This window comes from Bradysia coprophila, unplaced genomic scaffold (assembly GCF_014529535.1).
Source record: "Bradysia coprophila strain Holo2 unplaced genomic scaffold, BU_Bcop_v1 contig_232, whole genome shotgun sequence".
Taxonomy (NCBI): domain Eukaryota; kingdom Metazoa; phylum Arthropoda; class Insecta; order Diptera; family Sciaridae; genus Bradysia; species Bradysia coprophila.
Window position 1 is genome coordinate 19,053,991 of NW_023503493.1, and position 10,860 is coordinate 19,064,850.

The 10,860-nt window shown below is 37.0% G+C and overlaps 4 protein-coding genes across 5 annotated transcripts; 1 reads left to right on the forward strand and 3 right to left on the reverse strand.

Moving 5' to 3' along the window:
• Positions 1-260: 260 nt before the first annotated feature.
• LOC119076211 (signal transducing adapter molecule 2) lies at positions 261-6,298 on the reverse strand. Of its 2 annotated transcripts, XM_037182863.1 has the most exons (7): positions 6,077-6,298; positions 3,504-3,664; positions 3,327-3,443; positions 2,984-3,253; positions 2,212-2,923; positions 1,431-2,148; positions 261-655 (listed from the first exon to the last, which is right to left on the reverse strand). In XM_037182863.1, exons 1-7 carry the CDS (start codon positions 6,117-6,119, stop codon positions 619-621), a joined length of 2,058 nt encoding a protein of 685 aa, XP_037038758.1. In that variant the 5' UTR covers positions 6,120-6,298; the 3' UTR covers positions 261-618. The 2 variants fall into 2 exon arrangements, with proteins under 2 accessions (XP_037038758.1, XP_037038759.1); XM_037182864.1 differs by lacking the exon at positions 261-655 and having other exon boundaries at positions 1,141-2,155; positions 2,213-2,923.
• On the forward strand, positions 3,753-5,358 carry LOC119076215 (Bardet-Biedl syndrome 5 protein homolog). Its single transcript, XM_037182866.1, has 5 exons — positions 3,753-4,036; positions 4,096-4,244; positions 4,307-4,722; positions 4,782-4,970; positions 5,020-5,358. The coding sequence occupies exons 1-5, from the start codon at positions 3,978-3,980 to the stop codon at positions 5,242-5,244; spliced, it is 1,038 nt and encodes a 345-aa protein (XP_037038761.1). The 5' UTR covers positions 3,753-3,977; the 3' UTR covers positions 5,245-5,358.
• A 389-nt stretch (positions 6,299-6,687) lies between the features above and the next one.
• On the reverse strand, positions 6,688-8,482 carry LOC119076214 (alpha-scruin-like). Its single transcript, XM_037182865.1, has 4 exons — positions 8,270-8,482; positions 7,639-8,205; positions 7,064-7,572; positions 6,688-7,006 (listed from the first exon to the last, which is right to left on the reverse strand). Exons 1-4 carry the CDS (start codon positions 8,468-8,470, stop codon positions 6,799-6,801), a joined length of 1,485 nt encoding a protein of 494 aa, XP_037038760.1. The 5' UTR covers positions 8,471-8,482; the 3' UTR covers positions 6,688-6,798.
• A 26-nt stretch (positions 8,483-8,508) lies between these two features.
• LOC119075574 (kelch-like protein 31) lies at positions 8,509-9,963 on the reverse strand. The gene is made up of 5 exons (XM_037182042.1): positions 9,748-9,963; positions 9,623-9,690; positions 9,080-9,556; positions 8,791-9,029; positions 8,509-8,739 (listed from the first exon to the last, which is right to left on the reverse strand). The coding sequence occupies exons 1-5, from the start codon at positions 9,822-9,824 to the stop codon at positions 8,509-8,511; spliced, it is 1,092 nt and encodes a 363-aa protein (XP_037037937.1). The 5' UTR covers positions 9,825-9,963.
• Between the last annotated feature and the right edge of the window lie 897 nt (positions 9,964-10,860).

A 10,860-nucleotide genomic window follows, 5' to 3' on the forward strand; every position in this document is an offset into this window, starting at 1 on the left:
AATTCAAAAGACGAATAATTGTAGAAAGGAATGTCGTGGCAGACTATTAACCTTTTACATACGGCAAACATACGACACGTATTATTATCGGGTCTATTACTTCCATCGATCAAAGTATTTTTAATGGCCGTTTGTAATTTGTTGAAAATTAACGAATTTATAGCATGTTTTTCAATAAAAAGTATTACAGTCTCAAAGTGCCGTAGGGCATTGGCCTATTAAGAAATGAGCAAATAATGGAGTAATACACCAAATTATTTGCGTAATTCAATAATTTATTTATTATAATAATAATCAACCATTATGGTATAGTATTCAAATAATCAAAGTTTATGGTACATTTTTAATAGAATTTGATTTATAGATTTATTTTCATTTATTATTATTTTCATCAATTAAATTTACAGCAAAATATCGGATAAAATGAAATTTGAATAAGGCTCTGAGCTATTGGTTTGTGTTTAGTTTAATTTTTGCATTACAATTCGAAAGAAATAATTATTTTACCGCGCACATTGAATATAGCAACAATATTATTTTCACAAAATGTTTGTTCGACACAAAATATAAAATATTCTCTGCTGAAATTTATTTACAAAACCACGTAGAACACAATCTTTAATCCTTCTCATCATTACTTTGTCCGTCGTCCTTTCTAAATTAAAATAGAATTCAATAAGAAAAGAAAGAAAAAATATGAAAGAAATCGAATGTGAGTCTGGGCGAAATGCATGCGGATGTATTTTAGACGAATAAATTCTTGCTTTTAATAGCAATTAATGATATAACTATAGGCAGACAGAATGGGTACATCATTAGAAACTGAAGGCGTATCGCTAAATTTGTTAAATATTGTACTTCTTTTGCTTGATGAATCGTCCAGCGTTTGATACAAAATCTTTTACTTCATTTGTTTCATATAGAAAACCCTAACTAGTTTCACTTTTTTAGCAACGCACTCGACGTCAACGACAGATGATTAGCCGTTTTTAATAATAATATGAGTTGTCGCAGCTCATCTTGGAAAAAGAAGTTCGGAAATGTGAACTCAACTGAGTGATCGCAATGAAAACGGTGAAATTAGAAAAATGTAAAAAGTTCTGGTTTGAGCGATGAAAAGAACAGAACGAGTGGAACAAATAAAAAGTACGAAAACCTAGAGACTTCAGTTTACGATCAAATAACATTTTCCAGAGCAAGAAAGAAATCTGTAGAATAAACCATCACCGCTTGACTGACATTCTTAAAATATTATTTTAAAAAAAAATTGAGAAGACAGCTTCAAAATGGTCCATAACCAATGAAGTTAACAAAAGAAACGACCTCGGTCAACAAAACGGAGAAAAAAAAATTAAAATAGAAAATAATGTCGCTCAATAAGTAGTAGTCTAACTCAACTTAATCGTAAAATTTAATGTAAATCCTTTTACCGTTGTTGTTGATACACCGGAATGTTTGTCCTCGAATCATTAGATGGCAATATTGTCGACAAAACCGGTTGATTGATGGCCATATTTATCGGCAACATATTGTTATGAATAGGTGACGGATGCATTTGGGATTGCTGTATCGATTGCGGCGGCATCATTTGATGATTCGGCATTCCATTGAATGCGTTATTCTGCGGTTGCATATTCATTTGCGCTGGCATGTTGACGGGGAAATTTTGTGGGGGAAAATTTCCAGTCGCTGAATGTTGAAGTTGTGGCTGAGAATTTGGAATTGTTGCTTGATTTGGTGGATTTTGTTGTGGCGGATGGTTTTGAATTTGTTGTGGATGTTGTGGTTGATTTTGCATTTGTTGCTGAGGATGGGGTAAATTCATTAGTTGCTGATGATTGGGCATATTCATTTGGGGCTGTTGTTGTTGATGCTGCTGCTGTTGCTGATGATGATGTGGGCTCATTGTCTGACGTTGGTGCAGTTGAAATTGTTGTTCTTGGCTTAAATGTTGTTGATTTATTGGCTGCATATTTTGATGCTGTTGTGGCATCTGTTGATTGAGATGTGAGTTTCCCGGAATTTGTTGTTCCTGAGAATTTGGTGGCATATGCATTTGGTGTCCATTTTGAAGATGTGGCGGAATGGATTGATGTGCAGGCAACTGACCAGCAATTGGGAATCCTTGAATCATATGCATTTGTGGACCTGAAACGGAGGACATTCTTTTTAAGTCTTTACTCATTCAATGTTTCATTTGAATTGAATTACCTAATGATGGCATCGCACCAGGATGATTCGGTGGTAGTTGAAACATATTCTGCATAAACATTCCACTCATAGGAGGATTACCGTACATCGAATGCGGATTCGGAAAATTCATGTAAGGATTTACTGATCGATCGGGTTCTCGCATAAGAGTATGATACAAGTTCATTGCTTCTACTAAGTCACTGCTCAACTGCGTCAATTGAGCATGTTTGCGATCTACTCTTTCCAGTTCCGTATCGATGAGTGGCAACATTTGGTTCACCTGAGATTCAAGTTGAAGCATTTCATCACTGTCCTGAGACGGATCTTCCGGATTGGCTTCATGGAGTAAGTGTAACAATCGATCTATCTTCGACTCGTTAACTTCAACCACTTCGTCTTTCGTCTCTTTTTTAATTTCATCGCTGAACTGGACTGATTTTTTCGTTTTTTCAACGCTAACCGACTCGGGCTCAACACTTAAATCAGCCGAAACGAAATTGGCCGGAAACAATCCTTCACCTCGCTTGTTGTAACCTTTCCACCAATTGCGATCACTGTCGTCAACGACATGAATAATTTCGCCGGCTAAAAAGGTCAGTTCGTTGTCTTCAGCAGCTTCGAAATCATACAGCGCTCTAACTTTTCGTGGTTCAACTGTTCGATTTGACCCAGAACCGCCCGATGCAGTACCGCCACTTCCATTTAATCCTATCGCAGGATATAAAGCGGACTAAAACAAGAAAATATAATAAAACAATTGATCGACCAGTAGCTTCGGCTTGGCACTCACATAAGAACTGCTAAATGTTTTCGGTGAACCGCTTTTGGATTCCTTCAGCGACAATTCGATTGCCTTAGCAATATCGTCTTGTTCTTGTTGACTAGATACAACATTTGGATCTTTGCTTAGTGCAACTGGCACTTTGACTTGAGTCGTCGTGTTATCGGTAAAGTCTTGTCCTTCCTCTTTCAATTTCTGGTACAATGAGGGGATTAAATTTAGCTGCGGATCTGATTTGAATTCACTTTCTGCCCATTTTTTTAGGGAAAGTTTTAATTTCTAAAATGTAGAAAAACAAAACTTGAATGAAAAAAAATCCCTGTACGACATCTCAGCAACAGCATCCATTTACCGTAGCTATAGTGCCTTGACTATTTTTCAATAATTTTCGAAAATCGGTTTCAAAATCTCTCGATGCTATTTCCAGATGAAAACCTTTGCCACAATTGTTGATGCATGCGTCAAGTAACTGAAATTGACATAGTTGTTGTGAGTGGTACAACAATACGCATTCGAGATCAGAACTTACAGTAATTGCTTGAATAACAACGTGAGGATCTGGATTGTTCAGCCTTTTCATAATAGAGCGTATGCATTCCTTAGCATTTTTGCCACTGTTTCCAATGTTATCACAAATGTTCATTATAACATCCCACTGCTCGGTTGTGTTCTTTTCACTGGTGGCCTTTTCTAAAAATTCACAAAAACAAAATGTTTTAGGAAATGTTCACAAGATAATTTCTACGAACACACACGAAACGTATACGCACTGAGAATCTAACGGGAGACCGGACTAGTAAAGATCAATGGTTTGGAGCCAATTTACTGCATGTGGGAGTATTTATGGAGTGCCTATTGCTGATATGAGACAACATGCAATACATCCTTTACTATTAGACGCGCATGTCAATCGACCTGTCGACCATGACAACGAAATTAGAAGCACAAAACAACAAAAACTTTTTATCTGTTAGAAGTTTGTCCAAAAACAGAAACAAACAGAATGGACGAAGAAAGTGTGGTGTGGGAAGACAGAAGTATTAAATTTGATATTCCACAGATGTAAGTTGATCCAAGGTTGAACCGAGTATTACATAACATTGCCAATTCCATCTTCCTAGCTACACAAAACTGCGAGGAGGAGAAATTCTTCATGACGTGTTCGATTACATAGAAGATACCAAGGGCAATCCTAATGAACGTGGGCGTATAATAGTCACAAATTTACGTATCATCTGGTACGCACTGTTCAACTCAAAATTGAATTTATGTATGCAACTCATGCAGAATTGTTATTAGGACAACATGCCTAATGTCTAAATTATTTTTCAGCCATCGGATACAATTGCTTCTTGACAATGACCACGAAAACTGTATTGTCTAAACTGAGAGGCACCACTCAGGCTCTGTACATTTTAACATCGAGCAATAATGCCCGTTTCGAGTTTGTATTTACAAACATGTCATTGAACAGTGGTCGCCATTTCACTTTAATCTTCGACATCTATCGATTGTATCAACAGTCGTTTTTGTACCGTGAATTGAAACTCCGAACATCAATTCTTCAATCGAAGCAGCTGAAAATCTTGCCACAAGAACAGGTTTACAGCACTTTGCCCGGCATTTGGAATTTGTCATCGGATCAAGGAAATTTGGGAACATTTGTGCTGACTAACATTCGTTTAGTTTGGTATGCAGACATAAACGAGGCATTCAATATCAGTTTGCCATACATGCAGATGAGAAGTGTACGTTACATTGACGAGTCTGATATTTGTGAGATGTGTCCCCAACCTTTTTCCGGCAGGTTCGCGTCAGAGAATCGAAGTATGGTCCAGCATTGGTAGTGAATACATTGGATTCAGCAGGAGGATATGTGCTCGGATTTCGAATTGATCCAGCTGAACGTTTGCGACAAGTTTACAAAGAAATGACTTCTCTTTTTGCTATTTACAGTGCCGCACCAATATTTGGAGTGTTTTACGAACAGAAACAGGTATGACATTGCAGCTAAGAATTTTCATGTAAAAAACGAGGGTTTTCAGGAAAAAATCAATCAAGAAGATGAGCAAATACGTATCGACAGCATTGAGGAAATCGATAACAGTAAAAGTGCAGAAATCAACACGAATTTCACAAATTACTTGGCAGATGAGTCAACAGGCGGTCAAAGAGAACCATTCTACTGCAAACAATTGGGATTTGCGATGGAGAAAATTAGGGATGGCTTTACTTTGAAGGATCTTTGGGAAGTGATTCCATCGCAGTAATGGTCAGTGGTCATGAAGAGTAATGGGACATCAGATGATTTCAACTGAGAATGATTAGTTCACTTAAACAAACGTTTGAGACACACAAGAAATAAAATTTCTTGAGTGGCAAAATCTTCGTTTCAGTTTCAAGTTTTAATGTGGAAAGCAAGTGGGACAAAAAATTTACAATTCAAATCAGCGATTCTTGTCCTCAATAAATTTATTTGGTCGATCATTCAAGAGTGTCTTAATCATCTACCGCTTGGAGCAAGTGTCACACACAAATAAACTGATAAGAAGACAAAACCATCAGTGACTCACAACAATCAATGCGTAAATCAGGTTTTTATTGTGTAGCCAAAGATCTGACGAAATAATGCAATAGGTCCATTAATAAATGCGAGACGAAAATCCTCTGAATTACTGCGAGACAACGAATCAATCATTTAACACTAAAAGTTATGCGTCGAAAATGGTAATAACCTTTAAATGGACGAAACAAAGAGAATGAATTCATCCGTATACAACATGATAACAAAAACAAAAATTAGTAGCCTCTGTAGTCGCTGCGATAGCCGTACGTATGTACACATCATATTATACACGTCTCGTATACATAACAAAAATACAAAATGTATAACCAATGAGACGACACCTAGAATATTATCACTTCAGTCATAGAATGTTCCTTTTTTAAATGTTAAAAGAAATCAATAGAAATCTAATTGGTTTAAAATGTTGGTATCGAATTATCAATTATAGGCGAACAGCGTACATATATGAGCGAGCGACATAATTTTCATCATATGCAAATGATAAAATACTACAAAGCAAAAAACAAGTCACTCACCAACATCACCATCGAAAGGTGAGCTAGATGATAGAAAACCCATCTTTATCGTTTGTTGGAAATCGTCTGTTCTGTCTGATGTGATTCCGGGAGTGGATTGAAAATCGTGATATAGTCAATGATTACAGAAAATATAGTTTGCGTACACAGATTACGAAAAACACAATAAATTATCTACCGAGAGAAAATGACTAATAAAGTGACATTTTGTTTAATTTAATGTCACTTTTCATTCATCCACTGAACCATATTGTAAGCGAAGTGAGTGCGTTTTAGGACTGAGAATTGAACGGTTTCAAGATTTAAAAAAATGCACGAACGTTTGAATTTTAGTTGGGGCTGTTACAAGAACTTATGAGTTTCACGATCCACTGGTATATAGAAGAGAAACGGGCAAGGTAGGTTTAGTCCCAAACGCACCGAGATCAGTAAGCTAAGTTCCTCCAATATTTTTTCTGTCGATTATTCTAATCTTTGATGTTTTTCCTTGAATTATTCTGCCTGGAGTTACTGATGACCACAATTTGCCACGCGTCCGGTTTAGTAGAATGCTTTGTTTTTACTTTGCTAGTTTAAAGATTAAAAAGAAAGAAACAATTAGAGATCGATATTTTATTCCATTCCCTGATGGCGTGGATGACGTGGATTTTCAAATATAAATTACAATTCAAAGTTCACTCTTTGCTAGGTTTAAAGTTAAAGTTCTGTATCACCTCCTGCTATTACGACTTTAAAGAAATTACATAACAGCTGGGCAAAATAACTCCAGCCATTCCGGTGACTGGAAACGGAAATTTTTGAACTTCTTCAGTCCAAGCCATTTTAGTATTGCAATAACATTCCACCATGGAAATATTGTCGCCTGTTTTACTGTTACATCCGCCAATTATGATCATACACGTGTTTATGGTGCAAACCTCGTGTCCAAATCTGATTTTTTTTAACGAAAAGAAAAATCGAAAAGAAAAATTCTTCATTTTAACCTACCTCGGCACTTCCATTTCTTCAATTTGCTTCCACGTTTCCCAAATTTCGTCATGAATATCGATCGACGCCAACGAACAGCCTTCCCCATTGATTCCACCGACTATGAAAAGCCCACCATTTACAGAACTCAATCGAGCAAAACACCGCGGTACTCTTAACAATGTCTGTGCTTCTGTCCATATTCCGGTAATTGGATTGAAGTATTCGACAGTGTCAGTTAAGCCAGCATCGGTCAATCCACCAGCAACCCAAATATGATTTTTGTGAATTGCTACAGCGGCTCTGCTGCGTTTGACGTGCATTCGTTCCAATTCAGTCCATGACGTGTTCACGGGATCATATCGAAACACTAAATTCGAAGGAGTGTCACTGTTATCTTCTCCGCCAATAGCGTAGATTTGTAAATGTGCAGCAACAAATCCAAAGTTTTTTATTTTCACGGGGAGATCTGTTTCTCTGAACCACGACACCGTCACAGGATCGAAGCTCAACATGGAATTAGTCGTTACCTGTGATATAGTGTCCATAAAAAGCGACATCAATATTTGGATAGTAATACAGGAGCAACAACTTACTTTTCTCGTTTGACTCATTACAAGGCCGCCAGCAATATAAATACGTCCTTGGAAAATAACTGCTGAATGATATTGCCTAGAGTTTGGCATGAATGCTACAAAGTTCCAGCGGTTTTTCGACGGAATGTACTGATAAACGTGTCGACCATCATCGTTAGATAAATTCTTAGCTTTCGTATTTAAGCCGCCAAAAGTTAAGATTGTATCACATGGTTGTCCACACAAAGTTGATTTCGTAGGTAGTGAAGATGTGAACGATTTGCTCGGTAGGTGTTGGCACATCAGTTGAAATTCGGACAACGGTAGTCTCTTCTTTAGATATTTCACAGAAATCGAAGCTTCGGATTCTCGTGTTCGAAGTGTTGTCGAAGATGTAATGGCAGTGTGGTTATAGCGCAGTATCTTTGATCGAGATTTGGTACTTGAATAATCGCTTGCAGGGTAATTTTGCGATTGAAATATAATTTTTGTATCGTGGGTCGGTTCTTCCGCATGATGTTGATGTGAAATTATACTATCACCAAACACTTTCTCATTAGACTCACGATCATTCCGACTGAGAGGATGCTGCAAAAATGCACTTACAACAGTCGCGATGGTTATTGTTACTAGTTTCTTGTGTACACTTTACCGTTGAATCAGAATGCTGAAACGAGTGCCAATGCAACGGCTCTCCACTTCGTAGATAACGCAAATATTCAAGGAATGTTTTGTAAGATGCGTTTTCCGAATAATTAAAGGATCTTTCTACTTTTTCTTCGGTAAGCCAATGTCTCTGCACTGGTTCAGCGAAAATCGTTTCGTCTCGAAATACTTGAGTTGTCTTGTTCATTTTGATGATAAGCAAGCTAAGATTGAATGTCTATTAATTCACATGGTACATTTGTGAAAATTAGTGATCGATTGCCTTATCCCATCGTCAATCATCCTTTTAACAGTATCATCGACAATTCTGACAATTTCAGGTTCTTTGTTCCGTTTTAGCAGCAAAAGTTGACTTTGAGTCATGAGTCCGAAGCGAACACATTCGATCAGTTTTAAACAGAATCTTGATCTCTCTTCCCAATCAACGTAAAGCCAACGTAGAGCCGAAAACAAGACCTAAACGGTAGATATAACTAAAGGAACTAAACTTTATGTTGACATAATTACCTCAATTTCCGTGTGAACACCAATAGAGTTTGACTTTAAGAAATGCACAACTTCATCAACATTTAAGTCTAGAAAATCTTTTGACGCCACAAGATTGAGAAAAAATTTAGAAACTCTGCTGGACATCGCAATTTGCACGTCTTTTAGACCAAGTGCCCGAGCTTCCAGATACAGTAGCATAGCTGTATCTTCAATGAACTGATTATCACAGATACATGTCCAACATTGACTGGCCGCACCTACATACAGAATATGATAGAATTCGATCTGAAAAGTGCATAGAACCTACATTCGATTTGCAAATATTGGGCAGCTTTGAAAAAATTCAAAATATTTTCACGACAGATCGTAGGATCTGGATTCAACATCCATTTGTATATCATATAAAAAGCCGTTGGCGTAACTTCGTTCGATGGTAGCGAAACCACTTTCGGATTATCGGTAAAGTTGTTGAAGTATTCCGAGTAACACCGCAAAACAAGGAGATGGCAGCGGAACGTAGTATCGGCAATTACAATCTCTATGTCGGTTTTTTCGTGTCTCATGATAATGTCAATTATCAGGGTTTTAATGTCCTCTTTCTTTGGCTGTGCAATCGTCTCCCAATTAGCAACTGTGGTGTTGTCATATCCCATTTCGAACAGTGACCGTTCTCTCGTATGGTCATTTTCAATGGGTTGTAGCAGCGGAAAATTTGTGCAGAAATCATTTGTAATCAAAACTAATTGATTATTGGCAAGCACACTGTTGCTTGGGCTGGGCTTCACTATATTAAAATAATGGTAGGTGTGAACGGTCAGCTGACAACAAATATCACATAAAATAACCATACTTGAGTCATCGGAATCTATGCTTGAGTGGAATGCGATAGGACTCTCCGTGTACAATATTTCCTGCACACTAAAAATAGAAAAAAGTAATAAGGCGGAATATTCGATTTCAATACATCTAAGTTACAACATAGAAGTGGATGATGGGTTCATCTGACAATCGCTTTCTTTATAGGAACGGGTTTTTGTGGAGGAACATTTCATTGTTAATATGACGAGTCTTTTGCATCGATCAATAAATTAGCATCACGAAGGCAGAAATAATTGATTTTCAATATATTTACAACACTCAATACAAAATAGAAGGAAAAATCTGACACCTTTGTTATATGGATAGTGGCACTACAAAGCCAATGGTTACGTCGATAACCAGATTTTTGAAATCTCGAAAATCAATGAGAAATACCAAATACCAACTTTTTCTGCTTCAAAAGCGGTCACCTATGAGATACACATGGGAGGCACATCACCGGTATAGCTATAGGGTCTGCTACTTCTCTTAATTCAAAATTAATAAATAAATCTTTTACTTCATTATTTTAAGCAAATATTTTTCTTTTATAAGACAATAGATGCCAGAGATTTTCGTTTATTTGTCAATACAAAGCTTTCGACAACAGATGACTTTCGAGCCGCCTGCAATGGATGTATGTATGCCTTCTTGTATGTAGTATAACATTAGTAAACCATGCTGTGTTCCTCATTGTTCAATATCGTACGTTTTTATGGTTTAGATAATCAAAGAACGGCGACCCATTTACGAAAGAAACCTCACAACTGCTCCTAAAAATATCAATGATACCAAACTTTGATTACAAGCAACCAACCAGAAGGACATTTTGTTATTTAAGTGGTTTTTGAGAGTATTTAGAGAGTAGATCAACGCACTTCTCGTTAAACTTCGTGCTTATGCTGCTCATTGCCCGGAGACACATCCCACAGTGACCACGAGACAACGACAAGAACATTGATCAAACCGAGAATAGTGACCAAACCGAGAACAATGATCAGACCGACGACAAGGAGATAACTAGAATCGTAACGCGCATTGAGTAGGGCGTATTTATAATATCTAAAGAAGTACTTGTATTGTACAGTACAGTTGTTAAAACATAGAATGGAAAACTATTCGTACTGCCATTCAGGAAAACTACTTATCCTAAATTATTGAAAACGATTTTTTTTAAATCTTTTCTCAACGACATTAACACATATTAGCATAGATGCAAAAGTTCAGGTG